This window comes from Oratosquilla oratoria, chromosome 19 (assembly GCF_046742065.1).
Source record: "Oratosquilla oratoria isolate Oo_2021 chromosome 19, ASM4674206v1, whole genome shotgun sequence".
Classification (NCBI taxonomy): domain Eukaryota; kingdom Metazoa; phylum Arthropoda; class Malacostraca; order Stomatopoda; family Squillidae; genus Oratosquilla; species Oratosquilla oratoria.
This window is the reverse complement of record NC_134795.1, coordinates 18,923,472-18,943,866: the sequence shown is the minus strand read 5'-3', so window position 1 is coordinate 18,943,866 and position 20,395 is coordinate 18,923,472. Positions and strand designations below refer to the sequence as shown.

The following is a 20,395-nucleotide window of genomic DNA, read 5'->3' as shown; positions in this document are numbered from 1 at the left end:
GATCGAGCCAGATGACCTTGCTTTCCAAGGTCCCTAAGCTTTGTCAAGCTCCATTTAATTATAATCTACGGTCCAGGAGAATGAAATATAGACTTTTTCTTTCTGTATCTCATTTGAGTTAATTCTTATACAGCGCGCTCTCTGAGGTACACTCACGGGATCCCCCGAGAGCACGTATGCAAGATCCTACGTGAGCTTTGCAGTGACGTAGCGATTTCTTTGGTCCCATAACCTTTACCTTTATATTCAAGATCCTCAGATTCGTTGTTAAAAGTCTATATGGCAATATTGTTTACTCAAACAATCTCAAATATCTGCATATCTCACTTAGGTTACAAATAATACTAAGTCATCAATTCATGCGGGCCCCCGGCTATTGTTTATAAACACAAAATGGAGAGCGAACATTTGCAACTCACTCGCTTGCTGGCCATATTATTTGTAAACACCTAACCCATAAAATGTAGCACCCGTCCTCTACCCCTCTTTCTACTAGCCTCCTTCAGAGGGGACAGGGTGAGAATTCTAGTTTTGCAATCGAACATTTAGTATTTGCGTGGCGACGATCATCGTCTCTGTCTTTGGAGGCAATATCGCACCGAAGAGGTGAAATCATAGCGGTAATAAGAGAGAAGGAAAGTGATATACAGGAGGAAATAGGTTCAAACGTGATTTTTATCTTAGATTGGTCTTCATAAAAGAGTGCCGCATGACTCTGGTTAGTAGGCGAGTTATATTTGTACATATGTACATCATCTCCTTATGGTAACTATTCTTTCTCCACCCATGATCAAGGATGGTTTGAGTGATTATTTTTCTGATATCTATTCAAATCTATCATAACCTCTTGATATGGTCAACCTTTGCTTTTATTCTCTTGACAGAGAAGCAAAAATTGCATATGCTGAGTAATGTGCAATCTCTTATGATAACTATTCTTTCTCCATCCAGAATCCCCAAGATGGATCGAGTGACTGTTTTCCTGATGGCGTTGGTGGCTTTGTTAGCGATCCCGAGCCACTCGCATGGATCTCCTGGTGAGTTGTCAGCACCATTAACTAAGATTCAGTTTCAGGAAATTTTGAGCATCCACGAAACTCAAAAATTTAGCCGGCTTCCTTCTCACGTCGAAATTGCCTTATACATAATGCTGTGCCCGGGAGATGCTGACTACTCCAAGCTATTCTACATCTTCTAATTTCAGTTTACCTACCACTAAAATCATTTCCAATTGCTCTATCTTTCCCTAAGACTAAGTCTCATACTCGTTTTCTTTGTTGGATGAGGAAAAGAAGAGTAAATATTCCTACGTAACCTCACGGTTACACATATTAATCCCAGCCTCCAACCCCAAGTCTCCTGCCCACCCCTCCAAAGCCATGACACCACGAAATAGATATCCCTAAAAGCGGCAATAGCTCTCTTTTATACACGACTATCCTTTTTCACTTTGATGCATGCAGACATCTCTTCCCCTCCTACAACTACCGATCCCGCCGCGCGAGCGGGTGGGCTGTCCTAGCTAGTCCACATGTAGGCTACTTGAAAAAGCTGTGACAAGGCTCCCCTCTCACTTGTGGTATTTATTTCGATAGTTTACTGTTTGCAATGCTCGTTTTGTCATTTTCTACCTCAATCTTTCAATGTATGTATATACATATACTTCACTCTATGCATATGTAAACCATGGTAGTTTATTCCATGTACATGTTTCTAATATATGTATCTGTAGCAAGGTCACGTCTTGAAGAAATCGTTTTCTATGGATATACTTGTACCATAATTAATTTCCTGTATCAATAATTGTCACCCATTAAAACTAGTAGTTATGTAAACATATTTTGATTAACATTTTTATGTCTCTCATAGCAACATGTAAATATGTACGAGTGTTTGTAGTAATATTCTGTATAGTAAAAATTGTAGTTTGTAAACTGATTTATAAAATTTGCAGCCGATGGTCATCCTAATCAGAAGGGCAAGGGACATACGGATCATGTCGGACATGGCTATGGACACGATCACTTCTTTAAATCGATCTGCACTGGGAACCCCCGTCGTTGGGAGTGGCCAGAAGGATGTCCTTATCACCCAGTGTCATGGTTTTCTTCAACAGATGACTTCAGGCCTTTGTTGGAGTGTAGCTCCGATCCCGTACCGCAATCTGTTTCTGACCTAATAGACTTCTGTCATGGTAAAGTAAGTATTGTCTCCTCTTCCAAATAGGCACTCGTGGACCAACTTTAGAATTTCCTTTTCTCACTCTTTCCCAGTAGTGTTTTTCAGCTTTTGCAATAAATAAATAAACAAATAAATGAATAGATGAATAAATGAATAGATAGATATAGATTAATAAATAGAAACAAATTAAAATAAAAAATGAAATAAATAGATAAGATATATAAATAAATATGAATAAATAAATATATATAAATAATAATAGTAATAATAATGATAATAATAATGATAATAATAATGAAAGGGTTTATTTATTTTTTTATTCATTCATTTTTTTATTTATCTATTCACTATTGCTGTTATAAAGAGATCAGACATTTAAGCGTGGCCAGGCATTTGGCAACGTTGACAGAGAAGTTTTCTGGGACATGTCACAAATCTGTGAAATAGTGGGAAATCAGTTGGAGATGATCAGAAGTTTGTCCATGAGAAGGAAGGCATGTGTGAGGGCCAGTAATGAAGAAACTGAACAATTTGAGATGAATGTGAGATTACATCAGTGTTGTGTGATGTTGATTGGGGTGGTAAGGGGAAAATATGCAGGAGCGCTAGGCACAAGTTTGAAACTGATGAGAGAGAATGAAAATATATGAAAAGTGAGCCAGTTGTTATTTACAGATGAGGATAACATTGCACTCATGGCTGATTCTGAGGAGTGACTGAAGACTGAGTTTAAGGTGGTATGTAAAAGATGAAATTCACAAGTGGATTTGGGCAAAAGACTGGATGCATATGGAATGATGATAGCGTCACTTTATGTGATATCTAATGTTCTTATCCATTTTTTTTTTGTATCATTTTACTTATAATTAAGCATGCAGGTACAGAAGTATAAAATGAGTGATGTAGGGGGAAAGATCCATTGTAATGAAAAATATGCCAGACAATCTAGAGTCCATTATATCCAAATTCCTATTAGATTGGGCTGCATTATAACTCACGATGAGGTTTTGACTTGTAATGAGAAATTTAAAAAATTAGACATTACTGTACGTGGCATTTAAATTCCATTCGAACTGCTGTTGTTCATTTTCCTGCAAGCTCCTATCTTCTTTAAAATGGTAATTTGTATAACACAATCTTAGAATTTATTGTATTTTTTTCATAATTCAAAGATTTTTTCTGGTTCACATTTCTGGTTCATTCTAATGATATGGTGAGAGTATATAAAACTGATAATACGTGTCAATTTTTTCCTTTGTCTTAGTACCATACATACACTATGCTTGACTTATTTTATTCCTTAACCAGTGGACTTTAAAAACAAATTTATTTTTTCTGTTCCAGATTGAAGATACACAGAATACAAATGACGGTTGGTTCCAAGGTAAGTTAGCCTATTCTGATATTGTACTCAAATCCTTGTTATACATAGTCCCATTTTTTCCTGGTGGGGGGAAGAAAGAATACTGCCACCGAGTCTTTCTACTCGGGTCGTAAAGGCGGCTAAAACGGGACGGAGTGTGGGACTAGGCATCCTACTTTCTGTAGCCCTATGGTACGGTACATTCCTGTGAAAAGTCAAGGCTTAAGAGGGTCAGAGAGGTGTTTTCCACCCAAAACACAAAGATTTGGGTCTTTTAATGTGCATGGGGGTGGTACAGATGAGAGTAAAAGGGAAGAGATAGGCAGAATTCTTGTGAGAAGGAATATTGACGTGTTGACATTAAGTGAAACTAAATTGAAAGGGAGGGGTGATTTTGAGTTTGTGAGTGTAGTGGGGAGGGTGTCGGGAGTGAGGAGAGGAAGAGGAAGGGGTGGCTATCCTAGTAAGTGAGGAGATAAGTAAGCGAGTGAAGGAATGAATTTTTTTTTTTTTCAAGGTTAATGTGAATAAAGGTAAAAATGGGAAGGGAGATGTGGGTCTTTGTAAGCGCATATGGGCCTGGTAGTGAGAAAAGTGTAGAGGAAAGGGAGGTTTTTTTGAACAGATATTAATGAGTACATAGAGAGTTTTGGGAGGAAAGTTATTTTAGCGGTATTGGGAGATCTCAGTGCTAGAGTAGGGGATGAATCAATAGATGGAGTTATTGGGATGTGTGGAGTGCCAGGTAAGAATCATAGTGGAGAGTTAATGGTGGAGATGAGTTTAGAGAGTTGATGATAGCTAACACAGTGTTTAGGAAGGAAATCAAGCATAAGTACACATGGGAGAGGGTGGTGGATGGAAGGGTGTTTGATAAGGCATTAGTGGACTATGTAGCGGTATCCAGTAAAAGAGTAGGAAGAGTTCTGGATGTCTATGTTCTTAGGGGAGAGAGTGGGGGATTATCAGATTTTTTAAGGAAGATAAGTTGAGAGTGGAGGATAAGTGGGAAAAGAGGAAAAGGATGGAAGATGCTTAAAGTAAAATGTTTAAATGTGAAGGGAAAAGAGTAGGGATACAGGGAGAAGCTGTCAGAAGTATAGGAGGTGGTGAAGAATAGAGTAGAAGTAGGTGTGGAAGAGGAATGGGGGGTCCTTCAAGGAAGTGACAGTGACAAGGTGTACAAAGATGGTATGCGGAACAAGGAGGGTGGCAGGAAATAGAAGGAAGAGCAGTGAGTGGTAGGATGATGAAATGAAGAAGGTAATTGAAGAGAAGAAACGAGCATTCAAGGACTGGTTGCAAAGTAGGATGAGAGAAAAGTATGACAGGTATAAAAGAGAGAGAGAAAGAGAGATAGATAGATAGAGAGAGAGAGAGAATAAAAAAAAGGTGAAAAGGAGATCAGATGTAAAATGGGGAAGCAGTATGACAGTTTTTTTTTTTTCAAAGTAATAAAAAGATGTTCTGGAAGCAAATCAAGAGAAGAAGGGGAGGTGAGTCAAGTAGAGAAGGAAAGGTGAGAGGTGTAGATTTTAACGGAAAAAGAGGCTGCAAGGGAAAGATGGGCAAAGTATTTTAGAGAGCTGTTGAATATGGAGGACACGGAGGGATTGGTGGTAGAAGTGGGAGGCGCTAAGAAAATGACGGGGATGAATGAGGAAAATGGAGGAGAAATAGATAAGAAAAGATGAGGTGCAAGTAGCTCTGAAAATTATAAGAACAGGGACCTAGACTAGATGGTTGCCATGCAGAATGTCTGAAGAAGGGAGTTACAGTAATAGTCGACTGGCTGGTGAGGTTGTTTAATGTGTGTCTCAGGGAGGGTAGAGTGTCGGAGGACTGGAGGAATACCTGTATAGTTCCACTTTACAAGGGAAAAGGGGACAAATGTTAGTAGTTTCACGGGGATCACTTTGTTGAGTGTGGTTGGAAAGGCTTATGAGAGAGTTTTAATGGAGAGGATTAGGAGAGGAACAGAGGAAGTAATAGGCAAGGAACAGTGGATTTAGGAAAGGTAGGGGTTGTGTGGATGAGATGTTTGTAGTAAGATAGACGTGTGAGAAAACTTTAGGAAAAGGTAGGGATGCTTTTTGGGCCTTTATGGGTTTGGAAAAGGCTTATGACAGGGTAGGATCTGTGGGAAGTTTTGCAGATATATGGGATTGAGAGAAAGCTGTTAAGAGGAGTCAAGAGCTTTTATGAGAGTAGTAGAGTCTGTGTTAGAATGGGAAATAGAGTGAGTGATTTGAGGTAAAGGTGGGACTTCGTCAGGGATGTGTCGTGTCGCCGTGGCTGTTCAATGTGTAAGAGTACATGGGTGGGGTGGTGGAGGAGGTAAAGGCGAGGGCAATGGGCAGGGGACTGGAGATGGTTAAAGAAAATGGAGGAAAGTGGGGGGTGAGCCAGTTGTTGTTTACTGACGACACTGAGCTTGTGGCAGGATGTCAGGGGAAGGATTACGGAATCTAGTGACGGAGTTTGGGAAGGTATGCGATAGGAAAAAATTGAAGGTAAATGTGGGTAAAAGTAAGGTAGTGAGATGTACAACGTTAGAGGATGGCAGTTAGTTGGAAATAAGTCTAAAATGAGAGAGGCTGAAGGAAGTGGATAGCTTTAGGTATTTGGGGTCACATGTGGCAGGAAAGAGAGGAGTGGAGGTGGAGATAAATTATAGATTGAAAGAAAAGCAGGAGATAGAGATGAGTGGAGAGTGACTGTGTATAGATGGCACTGTTATGCAAGGAAGAAAGGGCGGGAAATAGGGGGGGGTAGGGAATGGTTACGTATGAATTATATTTTGACGTAGCCCAAAGGGATTTTTTCCCTGTCTTCTCTTTTTCTGCATGAAGGAACGGAGAGGGGAGGGGCCACCGATTAAGTGAAGTGGCCTTACTGTGGGTGTACTGTGTCTTTCTACATTACTTCTGACCCAGGACAGTACGCGGGATACAGGGGTGGCCCGTCATCCATGAGAAGCTAAGATGAGAATGAGGAAAGGGTGGTGGATGGGAGCGTAATGGGTGGGAGTAGGTACATGCCTTTGACTTGCCTACCTCCTTTATAAAAGGGGGAAAAACTCTTAATATGTAGATAGATACTATGGTCCCCACACAGAGTGAAGGATATAAGCAAGACCGAGAATATTCAAATGAAGGAATGTGTAATATCTTAAACAATTATTTAAGCTCGGTATACGTAAACGAAACACCTCAAAGTGAACTCCAAACTGAAACCTGTGAAAAGTCTCACTACGGTAAATATAACAAAAGAAAAATTAAAAGGTGTATAGACAAACTCAAAGTTAATAAAACACCAGGGCCTGACGGTTGTCATCCAAGAATCTTAAAGGAATGAAAAATGAGATTGTTGTTCCATTAGAAATTATTTTCAAGAAATCCATCATATCCGGAGATGTCCCAAGAGAATGGAAACTAGCTAACGTTACTCCCATATTTAAAAAAGGTGACAAAAAGAAACCAAATAACTATAGGCCTATAAGTTTGACTTCAATCGTAGGAAAAATAATGGAGACTATCATCAGAGATGCTATCGAACATCATTTAGAAAGTAACCGTTTGATAAATGATAGCCAGCATGGTTTCAGACGGAAACGTTCTTGCGTGACTAACTTACTCGAATTCTACAACACAGTTATCTCGAATTATGACAAAAGAAACAATATAGATTTAATATATCTAGACTTTGCAAAAGCTTTTGATACCGTCCCACGCGAAAGACTAATTACTAAATTAGCTTTACACGGAATAAGTGGTAGCCTATTAAGTTGGACTAGTAATTGGTTGAATGGTACGTCGCACTTGGCATAGCACGTAGCACGCCACTTGAAAACGAACATTAGGAAATCTATGGAACCTTTCTCACCGAGGTGGCGTGACCTGTCGCATGAGCCACGTGCAACTTGCATGCCACTCCAACAATGATTATGTCCGTTTTTTTTTTTTTTTTTAAGTGTACTACTTGCCTCCCTGGACTGTGATGCCAAATTCTAATGGAACTTTCACTTCCAAACTTATCATTATATGATGTAGTATTACAGTATTTTAATAACAATAGATACAATAAAATGAAAACTTTTGGATGCATGGCACATGTTGATTAGTTTTCATGAGACTAGAGAGATTTGCACAAGCACATGTGACAACACTGCATGATGAGAGGGACGCACAGCCTTGTTGGAAACAGTTGTCTTTTAACATAAAATTTGTATAATCTGTGGAGAAATACAAATGTCTGTATGACACAACATCACCTCAGTACTCGCACTGTGAAGTGGACTGCCACCCTGAAACACGTGACGACGTGCTACCTTGGACTGAAATCACCGTTCCACTTGCCACCTGCCACGTGCGACATGCCACCTTGATGTGAAAGCAGCCTATGAGTAGAGCTTCTAATTCTTGAAATGAACAAATGATGTGTGGCACTGATTTGTAGAGGTTCCCATAACACTCCCTAAAGTACTTGCTCATGTTACCATGCAGATAGTACCCCAGTACAGTTAAATTTTTGACAGTTTAAAAATGCATATGACTAGTGATTACACACATTATTGTAACAACAGCTGCAGCAGAGCATGTGGTATATATACCGTCTTTTTTATGTTGACAGATCAGATCACAGATTACGTGTTCTATTGGTGCTTCATGAAGGAGATGGGATTCAATGACGACACTAAAATAACTGAGTCGGACTTCACTTCCATTTTTGATTCATGGCCCACTGGTTCTGTGGTAAGCTACAATAATTCAGAAGGGAAAAAAAAAAGACATCCTCTTCTTCCTTCTCTCTCATTCACTTGCTTTCAGATAACAGGTACAGTACTTGCTTTTATAATTTGGAATCAATCTAGAAACTCATTACTACAAATTTCCTAAGTATTATTTCTTGATTGAGTAACTGAATAATATTTTTTGAAGAGGTGTGATGACTGTATAGAAACATATTTCGAATGTGCATAAACCATGTTCATAGGTTACGGATCTTCGTTCACCAAAACTGGCAATAGAAAAGACATTTTGTGAGAGAGAGAGAAAAAAAGAATATTTGGTAAGATATTACACCCATGCATATATATATATATATATATATATATATATATATATATATATATGTATATATATATATATATATATATATATATATATATATACATATATATATATATATATATATATATATATATATATATATATATATATATATATATGTATTTACCTAGTTGTATTTTACGGGAAGGGGAGCTATGCTCGTTGTATCCCGTCTTCATATCTCATTTTATCTAAACTATTTTTAAATTCATGTATTGTTTTTGCACACACCACTTTCTCATCTAACTTGTTCCAACTGTCTATTATTCTGTGAGGAAAGCTGTTCTTTTTCACATCTCTTCTATAGCTGTCTTTCTTGATTTTCTTTCCGTGCCCTCTTGTATTTCTATCATCCCATTTTATCAGATTCTCTCTATCAATAATTTCTATGTCTTTCATGATTCTGTAAATAGCTATCAAATCTCCTCTCTCTCTTCCTTGTTCTAGTGTCTGTAGTTCAAGTTTTGCTAGTCTCTCTTCATATGATAGTTTTTAGAGTGTTGGTGCCAATTTTGTAATTGCTCTTTGTATTCTTTCAAGTTTTTTATACATTTATTTTTGTACTAGGTGACCACATCGTTGCAGCATATTCCAATCTTGGTCTTGTGTATTTACCTAGTTGTATTTACCTAGTTGTATTTTACGGGAAGGGGAGCTATGCTCGTGGTGTCCCATTTTCGTATCTCATTTTATCTAAACTATTTTTAAATTCATGTATTGTTTTTGCACACACCACTTTCTCATCTAACTTGTTCCAACTGTCTATTACTCTATGAGGAAAGCTGTTCTTTTTCACATCTCTTCTATAGCTGTCTTTTTTTATTTTCTTTCCATGTCCTCTTGTATTTCTGTCATCCCATTTTATCAGATTCTCTCTATCAGTAATTTCTATACCTTTCATGATTCTGTAAATAGCTATCAAATCTCCTCTCTCTCTTCTTTGCTCTAGTGTCTGTAGTTCAAGTTTTGCTAGTCTCTCTTCATATGATAGTTTTGAGAGTGTTGGTGCCAATTTTGTAATTGCTCTTTGTATTCTTTCAAGTTTTTTTATGCATTTTTTTGCACTTGGTGACCATATCGTTGCTGCATATTCCAATCTTGGTCTTATCAGAGTGATTAGAATTTTCTTCACCATTTCTTCATCCAGGTATGTAAATGCCACTTTGATTGTTCTTATTAAATTATAGGTTTCTCCAAAAATCTTATTTATATGTTTTTCAGGTGACATATTATTCATAACAATGACTCCCAGGTCCTTTTCATTTTCGGCTTTTTTTATTCCTTCTTCTCCCAATTTATATGATCCTGTTATTCTGTTTTTACTTTTTCCAAATTCCATTATACTACACTTTTTTGTATTGAACTCCATCTCCCACTTCCTACTCCATTCCTGTACTTTATTTAGATCTCTTTGTAGTGATTCACAATCTTCTTCCGTGTTCACTTTTTTCAATAGTTTTGCATCATCTGCAAAAAAGCTCATATAGCTTTCAATTCCTTCATCCATATCATTAATATATATAGCAAACATTATTGGGGCCAGAACTGTTCCTTGTGGAACACCGCTTATTACTTCATCCCATTTTGAGTGCTGGTCTCTTATCACTACTCTCATTTTTCTTTCTTGCAAAAAGTCTTCCATTCAATTTAGCAGTTTGCCCTGTATTCCTCCTTCAGTTTCTAATTTCTTAAGCAACTTCTTATGTGGTACTTTGTCAAAAGCTTTTTTTAGGTCTAGAAATGCACAATCAGCCCATCCATCTCTTTCTTGTATTATATCTATTAGCCTTGAATAGAAACATATTAAATTGGTGACGCATGATCGTCCTTGTCTGAATCCAAATTGCCTTGGATTTAGCACGTTGTTTTTTTTTCTAAATATTTTACCCATCTACTTTTGACAATTCTTTCACAAATTTTTGCTATTGTACTTGTTAGAGAGACTGGCCTATAGTTGTTAGGGTCTTCTTTATTTCTTCCTTTATATATAGGTACTATATTTGCTTTTTTCCAATCTTCTGGAACTTTACCTTCTTTCAAGGAACTGTTTATTATGCTATGTATTATGTCTGTCAGTTCTTTCCTGCATTCTTTCAAAATCCAGTTTGCTATTTCATCTGGTCCATGTGATTTTCTGACATCAAGATTACTCAAGTGTTTCAATATTTCATTCTTTGTTACTTCTATTTCTTTCATAGGAGGACTTTCTCTTTCCATTCGATCTCTTCAGGTTGTATGTTCTCCCTTGTAAACACTGATTTAAAATGTTTGTTCATAATTTCTGCCATTTCAATTTCCTCTGTGTATTCAACTCCTCCTTGTCTTAATTTCTCCAAATCTTGTTTGTTTTTCAGTTTATTGTTTACATATCTGTAGAATAGTTTTGGTTGATCTTTACACTTTTCTATGACATCTTTTTCATATTTTCTCTTTTCCTCTCTGCACGTTTGTACATATTCATTTCTATAACAGGTATATATTTTCCATTTTTCAGGTCTTCTGTCTTTTTTCCATCTGGTCCAGGCTTTGTCTCTTTTGTCTTTTAACTCCCTACAGCTTTTGTTGTACCAGTATTTTATATATTCTTTTTCTTGTTTTTGTCTTGGGACATACTTTTCCACTCCTTTTTTGTAAATTTTTGTCAAAATATTCCATTTCTCTTCTACTGTTGTTTCTTCTTTGTATATTTCTTCCCAGTTTTCTTTTTGAAAGAATTCTCTTATTTTATCAAAGTTTGTTTTTTCATACATCATTCTTCCTTTTCTATATTGTTCATTTCTTTTCATATATTTTTCTTCATTAAGTTCCAGTTCAATCAATATGTGGTCACTTTTACTTATTGGTGTTTTATATTCAATCTTGTCCACTATTCTGGGTTCGGATGTAATTATTAGGTCTAGTCTCGATGGCTCTTCTTCATTTCTATACCTAGTGTTCTCCTGTATCCATTGTGTCATTGTATGGTCAGTAATCATCTCAAGTAGAGCGTTTCCCCATGAGCTGTCTCCACCCTTTACTGTCATCTCTTCCCAGCAGATTTCTTTGCAATTAAAGTCGCCCATCATAACTATTCTTCCTCCATCTTCCATTATCTTGTTTAATGCTATCTTTGTGTCCTCTAACATACTTTTATGTTCACTCTCTTCCCATGAGGCTGTTTTCGGGGGCACATAATTTATCACAAACTTTCTGCTCTTCTTATCTCTGTCTTCCATTTCAATAATAATCATCTCTACTGTATTCTTTCCATATGTGACACACTTCACGTTTATATCCTTCTTAGTCAGGAACATAACTCCACCCCCTTGCTTTGTCTCTCTGTTTCTAATCCAATAATTATATGCATCATGTCCTACACTGTTGGGTGGTAGTGGACCTTTTAATTTTGTTTCTACAATTCCCATTATGTCTGGTTCTTTTTCCTTCAAATAATCATTCAGCTCATTCAATCCATTAATCTATCTATATTTGTGTAAGATACTCTTATTTTTCTGCCACTTCCATTGTGTTCTCTGTTTCCCTTTTGTTTTTCTCTTGTATGTCGACTTTCCTTAGTTTCATATTCACTGCTCTCCAATAGAATCTCTCTTTCTCTGACTCCGTTCTGTTCTCGTTTTTTTCCTTAGCTTTAAGTCTTTTCATTTTTTCTTCTTCCCTTTCCTCTTTATTCATTTCCCTTTTTATCCATACCTTTTTATATTGTTCACTTGTTGCTAGTTTCCCTGTTTTGGATAAGATATTCTCTGCTACCGTTTGTGACCTGAATTTAATCTTAATTGGTCTGGTCTTATCTGTGCTATACTTTCCAAGTCTAAATTTCTCTTCGATTTGCTTCATAATTTCTGGTTCATCTTCCTGAACTGATTCTAGTAATTGGCTTACTTTTTCATTTTCCTCTTTGATTCTTGAGGTTCTATCTGGGTTATGTTTCTCTTCCATTCCTAATATAATCATACATTTCTTTTTGTCTGCTAAATCTCTTACTATATTCTCCTTTTGTCTCATCAATGTTATAACTAAGTCTTCAGTATGTTTTTTCAATTGCTGTTTGATTATGTCAGTGAATGAAACTTTATTGTCTTCTTGGGTTGTCTTCCAATTCTTAGCTTCTTTAGTTATGACATCTCTGTTTTCTTTACTATTCCTCTTCAATTCCTCATTCTCCACCTTTACTTCTCTTAACTGTCTTTTTAGGTCTTCTATTTCATCAGTTAAGTTTTTATTCGCCTTCTCTAGTTCTTCCAATTTTTCAAATCTCTCGGCAATTTTTGTCATTTTGCCAAACCTAACTTCCCAGTTGTTAGACATTTGTTCAAGTTTTTCCTCCAGTTTTGCCAGTCGGGGGAGGTTGGTATCCGCCGCCCTTTCATTAAATCCTTGGAAATTATCATCCTCACCTTCCATTGAACTGCTCTTATCTATGTTTCTGATCTTTACAATTTTGTTAGTCCCCTCATCTAAATCCAAGTCGTCCGTTCGACGTTTGTTTATCAGCCGTCTAGACTCTTGGACTAAGTCCTCCCCTTCCTCATTTCCTTCCATTTCCCTCAATATCCCTTCCCTTCTCCTTCCCTATCACTTCCCTACTATTTCACGAGCACTCCCCTTCCCTATAAATACAATAGGCACTTCCTGAATGCTGTGATCCACGTAGTTTTTCCTTTTTCTTTGGAACACCAGTTCATACCGTCCATTCAGTTGAAAGTGTGTGTGTGTGTGTGTATACAGATGCTCCTCTACTTACGTTCATTCGTTTTACGTTTTTTCGATTTTACGTTTGAACTGACTTTAAAAAAGAAATGTAAAAAAAAAAAAAAAAATGGAGTGATTTTTTTAGTTTAGCGCACTCTCCGTAGTTCAAACGATACTTACGCATGACGCTGCGTCCATTGTTTACATGGCACAGACGACAGACTGAACGTGCCTTGCCTCCTCGTCCTCCCCCTCCTCCTCCACCATCTCAATTTATGTTGCTTGAATTTAACTTATTTGAAATTAATGTTATAATTTTACAATGTTATGTGTATAATTAATGATTTAGGGGTGTTTTATAAGATACGGTAATAGAATTTACGGATGTATGGTACAGTAACAACTTACGTTCATTTTCAACTTACGTTCGGAATGTAACTAAAACGTAAGTTGAGGAACGTCTGTGTATATATATATATATATATATATATACATATATATACAGTATATATATACACATATATATACAGTATATATATACACACACACACACACACATATATATATATATATATATATATATATATATTTACCTAGTTTCACCTAGTTGTATTTTACGGGAAGGGGAGCTATGCTCGTGGGGTACCGTTTTCATATCTCATTTTATCTAAACTATTTTTAAATTCATGTATTGTTTTTGCACACACTACTTTCTCATCTAACTTGTTCCAGCTGTCTATTGTGTGTGTGTGTGTGTATATGTATATATATATATATATATATATATATATAATATATAGATAGAAAGATAGATAAATATAGTTTCTTTTCTGAGACATAAACTATTATAATGTTAATGGGCTGCATCTACTTCAAGACATCTGTAATTGGAGCTCATTCAGCCAGTATTACACAATATTGTTGATAATACATAGAGGTTTTATTCACATACTGGGCATGGAGTCAGGGCTAGAAAATTATTTTCATCTATTTTCACATACCTAAACAAAATTATTTTCGAAACTAATTTGTTGTACTTCATTTTTCAGAAGGAGAGTTTGATTGATACCATGGAGTTATGTTTTGCCTTAACAGAGAACCCTCGCAACAAAGTACAGGTATAAAATATCAACTTTCTTTATCCAAGTTATAAGATCACTTTTTTTTTTCAAAAGAAACATCATCATCCATGTCATTCACATAAATAGCAAACATTATTGGAGCCAATACAGATCCTTGCAGAACTCCACTGATCACCTCCTTCCAACCTGAATATTTTTCTCCGAGTACCGTATTTTCCGGCTTAAAATGCGCATTGGGTTATAATGCGCACCTATACACTTCGTTATCTCAGTACACAGATAGCGCGCACCGACGTATAACGCGCATGCCCGATCGCATTTGTCTATAACGCAGTTTTACCTCGGTATTTATATCATGTGAACGAGGTTACATGGAGAAGTATTTTTCATTGGCTAGAGCCACCGCTGGGAAATCTGTTGATTTGTCACTAAATTAAGTGTCAGTTTAGGCATCAATCAGGACACAACTATGAAAAAGTCGGAACTACATGTACCGGTATATGACTCATGCTGTGCGTTGGTCCCTTATTACTTTGTAGCTTAAATAGTTTGTAGGAAATATGATCTAAAAAAAAGTTTATTGAAAGTAAAATATACAGAAAAAAATCGGGATTTTTACAGAAAATGTCCATTTTATATCTTGAGGAAATAATTCGTCTTTACCATTTTTTATTTAATACTGAAACAAACTACAGACTGTTTCGTTTTAGCTTTGAACCTGCAATGACAGTGGTGAAATAGGACAGTCTCTCATCGAGGTGACGGTTAGTTAATATAACTCCCAAAAGAGGGTGTTGTAGTCAGGTGTTTGACACGAGTTTATGAACGGCCACAACGGAATTTGTACCATACCTAAAGTGAAGCAACAAAGCTAACATAAAAATTCAAACTAGGATGCTGTGAACATGGGCAAACATCATGAATATTGATCATGTTTCATGGTGTTTAGGCCTATTTAAACATGAAAAATAAGATTCGATAGATACCTACCTATACCAAATATTTATATACGGTATCCCATGCTGTCGTATTATTTCATGTCACCATGGCTGTTCTTCTTGTTCTCACGGAAACGTCACGGAGAAGTGTGCCGTCCCGACATTGTGACGGCCAACATCGTCACGTTGTTGTGAAAAAAATTACACACACAGCCGCAGAATTTTTATCGTAGGACGTAGATAATGCGCACCACCGGATAACGCGCACCCCCCATTTTTTGGTCCTTCCAACGGAAAAAAGTTGCGCACTATACGCCGGAAAATACGGTACTACTCTCATCTTTCTACCAATCAGGAAGTCCTCCATCCATTTTAGAAGGTTCCCTTGAATCCCTCCTATATGTTCCAGTTTTTTGAATAATTTTTTTTGTGTGGTACCTTGTCAAAAGCTTTTTGTAAGTTCATGAAAGCACAATCAGCCCATCCATCCCTTTCTTGCACTATATCTATTAGTCTTGAGTAAAAACATATTAAGTTTGTGGTATATGATCTTCCTTGTCTGAACCCAAATTGTCTTGGGTTTATTATATTATTTTCTTCCAGGTGTTTTACCCATCTATTCTTGATATTTTTCTCATAAATTTTGGTTATAGTGCTTGTTAGAGAGACTGGTCTAGAGTTAGTTGGTTCTTACTTGTTTCCTCCTTTATGTATTGGTACAATGTTAGCATTTTCCCAGTCTTTTGAAGGAGTGATTGTGCCGACAGCACTGTATGGGGCAAAAACATGAAACATAGGAGAGGAAGAGTTTAAATGTGTCTGAGATGAAATGCCTGAGAAGTATTGTAGGGGTTACTAGGTTGGATAGAGTGAGAAACAAGTAAGTGAGGAAGAGAGCAGGGATGGAAGAGGTGTTGGGAGATAGGGTTGATGAAAGAGTTTTGGGATGGTTTGGACACATGGAAAGAATGAGTGAAGAAAAATTAGTAAAAGAGGTGTGGCAGGCAGAGGTGGAAGGAGAGAACATGAGGGGGCAACTTAGGATGAGATGGATGGATGGAGTAAAATGGGCATTGGGAATGAGGGGAATGTCTGTTGAGGAAGGAAGGGAGAAGACAGAAGATAGGAGTGAGTGGAGAATGGTTGTGTATGAATGATGCTGTGATGCATGGAAGGGAGTGGGTGAGGATGGGGGGTAAGGTACTATGTATGAATGAAATTTTGATGCAGCCTGAAGGTATTTCTCCCTGTCTTCTCTCTCTCTGTATGAGGGGATTGAGAGGGTGGTTGGTGATTAAATGAAGCAGCCTTGCTATGGATGTGCTGTGTCTTGCTACATTGCTTCTGAATCATGGAAGTGGACGAGATGCGTTGATGATCCATCATCCAGGAGGAGCCAAAATAAGAGGGAGGGAAGAGGGTAAATGGGAGTGGAGTATGTGGGGATGAAATGGGTGGGAGTGAATTTTATTGCTTTGATATTTGCTATCTCCCTTGTAAAAGGGAAAATGCTGTATGTATATATATATATATATATATATATATATATATATATATATATATATATATATAGCATATATATATATATATATATAGATATAGATATATATAGATATGTATATATAGATATGTATATATATATATATATATATACACACATATTATATATATATATATATATATATATACATATATATATACATATATATATATATACATATATATATACATATATATATATATATATATACATATATATATATATATATATACATATATATATACATATATATATATATATATACATATATATATACATATATATATATATATATACATATATATATACATATATATATATACACATATATATATACATATATATATACATATATATATATACACATATATATACATATATATATATATATACATATATATATCTAGACATATTATACATATATATATATATATACTGGATAAAAAACAGGGACAAGAAACAGGGAGGGGGAATCATGTTCTTGGCCAAGAAAGACCTAAAGGTGACAAAAATTGCAGAGGGCAAAGGTAATGCTGAATTGATCATGATAAAAGTCGAAGGCAAGAATATGAAAAGTAGAAAGTTTGTGGTGACTTATGTGCCTCCAAAAACAAGCGCTTGGAAAGAAATTGAACATAAAAAAATGCTAGATGACACAAGAAAATCACTCAATGAGATACTAATGGGTAAGGGTAATCTGGTAGTTATGGGGGACTTCAATTGCAAAGAAATTTGTTGGGACAGCATGACAGTGCAAGGAGGAGATGACTCGTGGGGCAATGTACTGCTAGATATGACCATGGAGTACACAATGACCCAATGGGTCCATGAAAACACAAGGTACAGAAATAATGAAGAGCCATCGAAACTAGATCTAATATTTACAACAGAGCCTGAAATAGTGCATAAAGTCCAGTATGAGACACCAATTGGAAAGAGTGACCATGTACTCATCGAAACTATACTAAAGGAAGAAATAGACATAGAGAGGAACGAAAAGCATAGGAAAGGAAGACTGAGGTACAACAAACAGACTTTACAAAACTAAAGACATTCTTCCGGAATGCAAACTGGGAAATATTTTACAGGGAAGAAACAGCAGTGGAAGAGAAATGGAATATATTGATGGAAAACTACAATGAAGGGGTAAACAGGCATGTACCAAGACAAAAGCGAGAGAGAGAGTACATTAAATGTTGGTTCAACAAAAGATGCAGTGAGGCAAAAGACAGAAGGGACAAAGCTTGGAAAAAGTGGAGAAAAGACAAAAAACAAAGCAAATGGCAAATTTATGTTAACTATAGAAATGAGTATGTTAATGTGAGAAGAGAGGAGAAAAGGAACCATGAGAAGGATATTATAGACAAATGCAAAGAGCAACCCAAACTATTCTATCGGTATGTGAATGGTAAACTTAAAAACAAACAGGAATTGGTGAAACTATGCCAAGGAAACATAGAATACACAGAAGATTTAGAGATGGCCGAAGTCATGAACAATCACTTTAAATCTGTTTTCACCAGAGAGAAAATACCGAATTGTGACATAGACAAAAACAAGAAATCTCCCCTCATGAATGAGTTTACAGCATCACTAAAGGAAATATCAGAACATTTATCAAGGCTGGATGTCAGAAAATCACATGGCCCGGACGGTATTGCAAATTGGATTCTAAAGGAGTGCAAAGAAGAACTAACAGAAAAAATACACATCTTAATAAACAGCTCACTCAAAGAAGGAAAGATACCCGAGGACTGGAAAAACGCTAACATTGTACCAATACACAAAGGAGGAAACAAAGAAGAACCCACCAACTATAGGCCAGTATCACTAACAAGCACCATTGCCAAAATTTGTGAGAAAATAATCAAGAATAGATGGGTAAAACATCTGGAAGACAATGACATATTAAACCCAAGACAATTCGGATTCAGACAAGGAAGATCATGCTCCACAAACTTAATATGCTTTTACTCAAGACTAATAGACATAGTGCAAGAAAGAAATGGATGGGCTGATTGTGCATTCCTAGACTTGCAAAAAGCCTTTGACAAAGTACCACACAGAAAACTACTAAAAAAACTGGAACACATAGGAGGAATACAGGGAAACCTACTAAAATGGATAGAGGACTTTCTGACTGGTAGAAAGATGAGAGTAGTGCTCAGAGAAAAATATTCAGACTGGAAAGAGGTGATCAGTGGAGTACCGCAAGGATCTGTGCTGGCACCAATAATGTTTGCTATCTATATGAATGACATGGATGAGGACGTGAACTGCTACATGAGCTTCTTTGCCGATGACGCCAAACTGCTAAGGAAAATAGAAACTGATGAGGACTGTGAAGCACTGCAAGAAGACCTAAATAGGGTATGGAACTGGAGTCAGAAATGGGAAGTGGACTTTAATACTAAGAAGTGTAGCATAATGGAGTTTGGAAAAAGCAAAAACAGAATATCAGGAAAATATACAATTGGAACCAAAGAAGTAAAGAAAGTAGGATCCGAAAAAGATTTGGGAGTAATTATCACGAACGACTTGTCCTATGATATACAGATTAACAAAATTGTCGGGGAGACTTACAACTTGCTAAGATCAATAAAAGTGGCGTTTACATACTTGGACGAAGACATGATGAAAAAAATATTGGTTACATTGATAAGGCCTAGATTAGAGTATGCAGCGACATTGTGGTCCCCCAGTACCAAAAAGAATATAAAGAAAATAGAAAGAATCCAAAGAGCAGCTACAAAAATGGCACCTGCACTTGCAAACCTATCATACGAAGAGAGATTGGCTAAACTGGAGTTACCGACACTGGAGCAAAGAAGAGAGAGAGGTGACCTATTGACCATCTACAGAATCATGAAAGGCACAGAGGTACTCGATAGTGAGAACTTACTTAACTGGGACAAAAGAAACACAAGAGGACATGGAAAGAAAATAAAAAAACATAGCTATAGAAGAGAACTGAAGAAAAACAGTTTTCCTCATAGAGTTTTGGACACTTGGAACAAACTGGACAATGAAATAGTATGCGCAAAAACCATTCATGAGTTTAAAAACAAACTAGACACTGCAAGATACAAAGGCGGGACAACACGAGCATAGCTCCCCTTCCCGCAAAATACAACTAGGTAAATACAACTAGGTAAATACATATATATATATATATATACATACATATATATACATATATATACATACACATATATACATATATATACATATATATATACATATATATATATATATATATATACATATATACAATATATATATATATACATATATACATATATATATATATATATACATATATACATATATACATATATACATATATATATACATATATACATACATATATATATATATATACATATATATACATATATATATATATATATATATAATATATATATATATATATGTATATATATATATGTATATATATATATGTATATATATATATATATATATGTATA

General features: G+C 36.1%; 1 protein-coding gene across 1 annotated transcript in view; it reads left to right on the top strand.

Annotated features, from left to right (window-relative positions):
- Positions 1–20,395, top strand: part of LOC143035558 (uncharacterized) — a 32,904-nt gene that overhangs the window by 1,170 nt on the left and 11,339 nt on the right. The window contains exons 3-7 of the mRNA XM_076202425.1: positions 952–1,037; positions 1,955–2,199; positions 3,526–3,565; positions 8,177–8,298; positions 14,397–14,465. Coding sequence (XP_076058540.1) covers positions 952–1,037; positions 1,955–2,199; positions 3,526–3,565; positions 8,177–8,298; positions 14,397–14,465 — 562 coding nt within the window. The remainder of the gene's footprint in view (positions 1–951; positions 1,038–1,954; positions 2,200–3,525; positions 3,566–8,176; positions 8,299–14,396; positions 14,466–20,395) is intronic.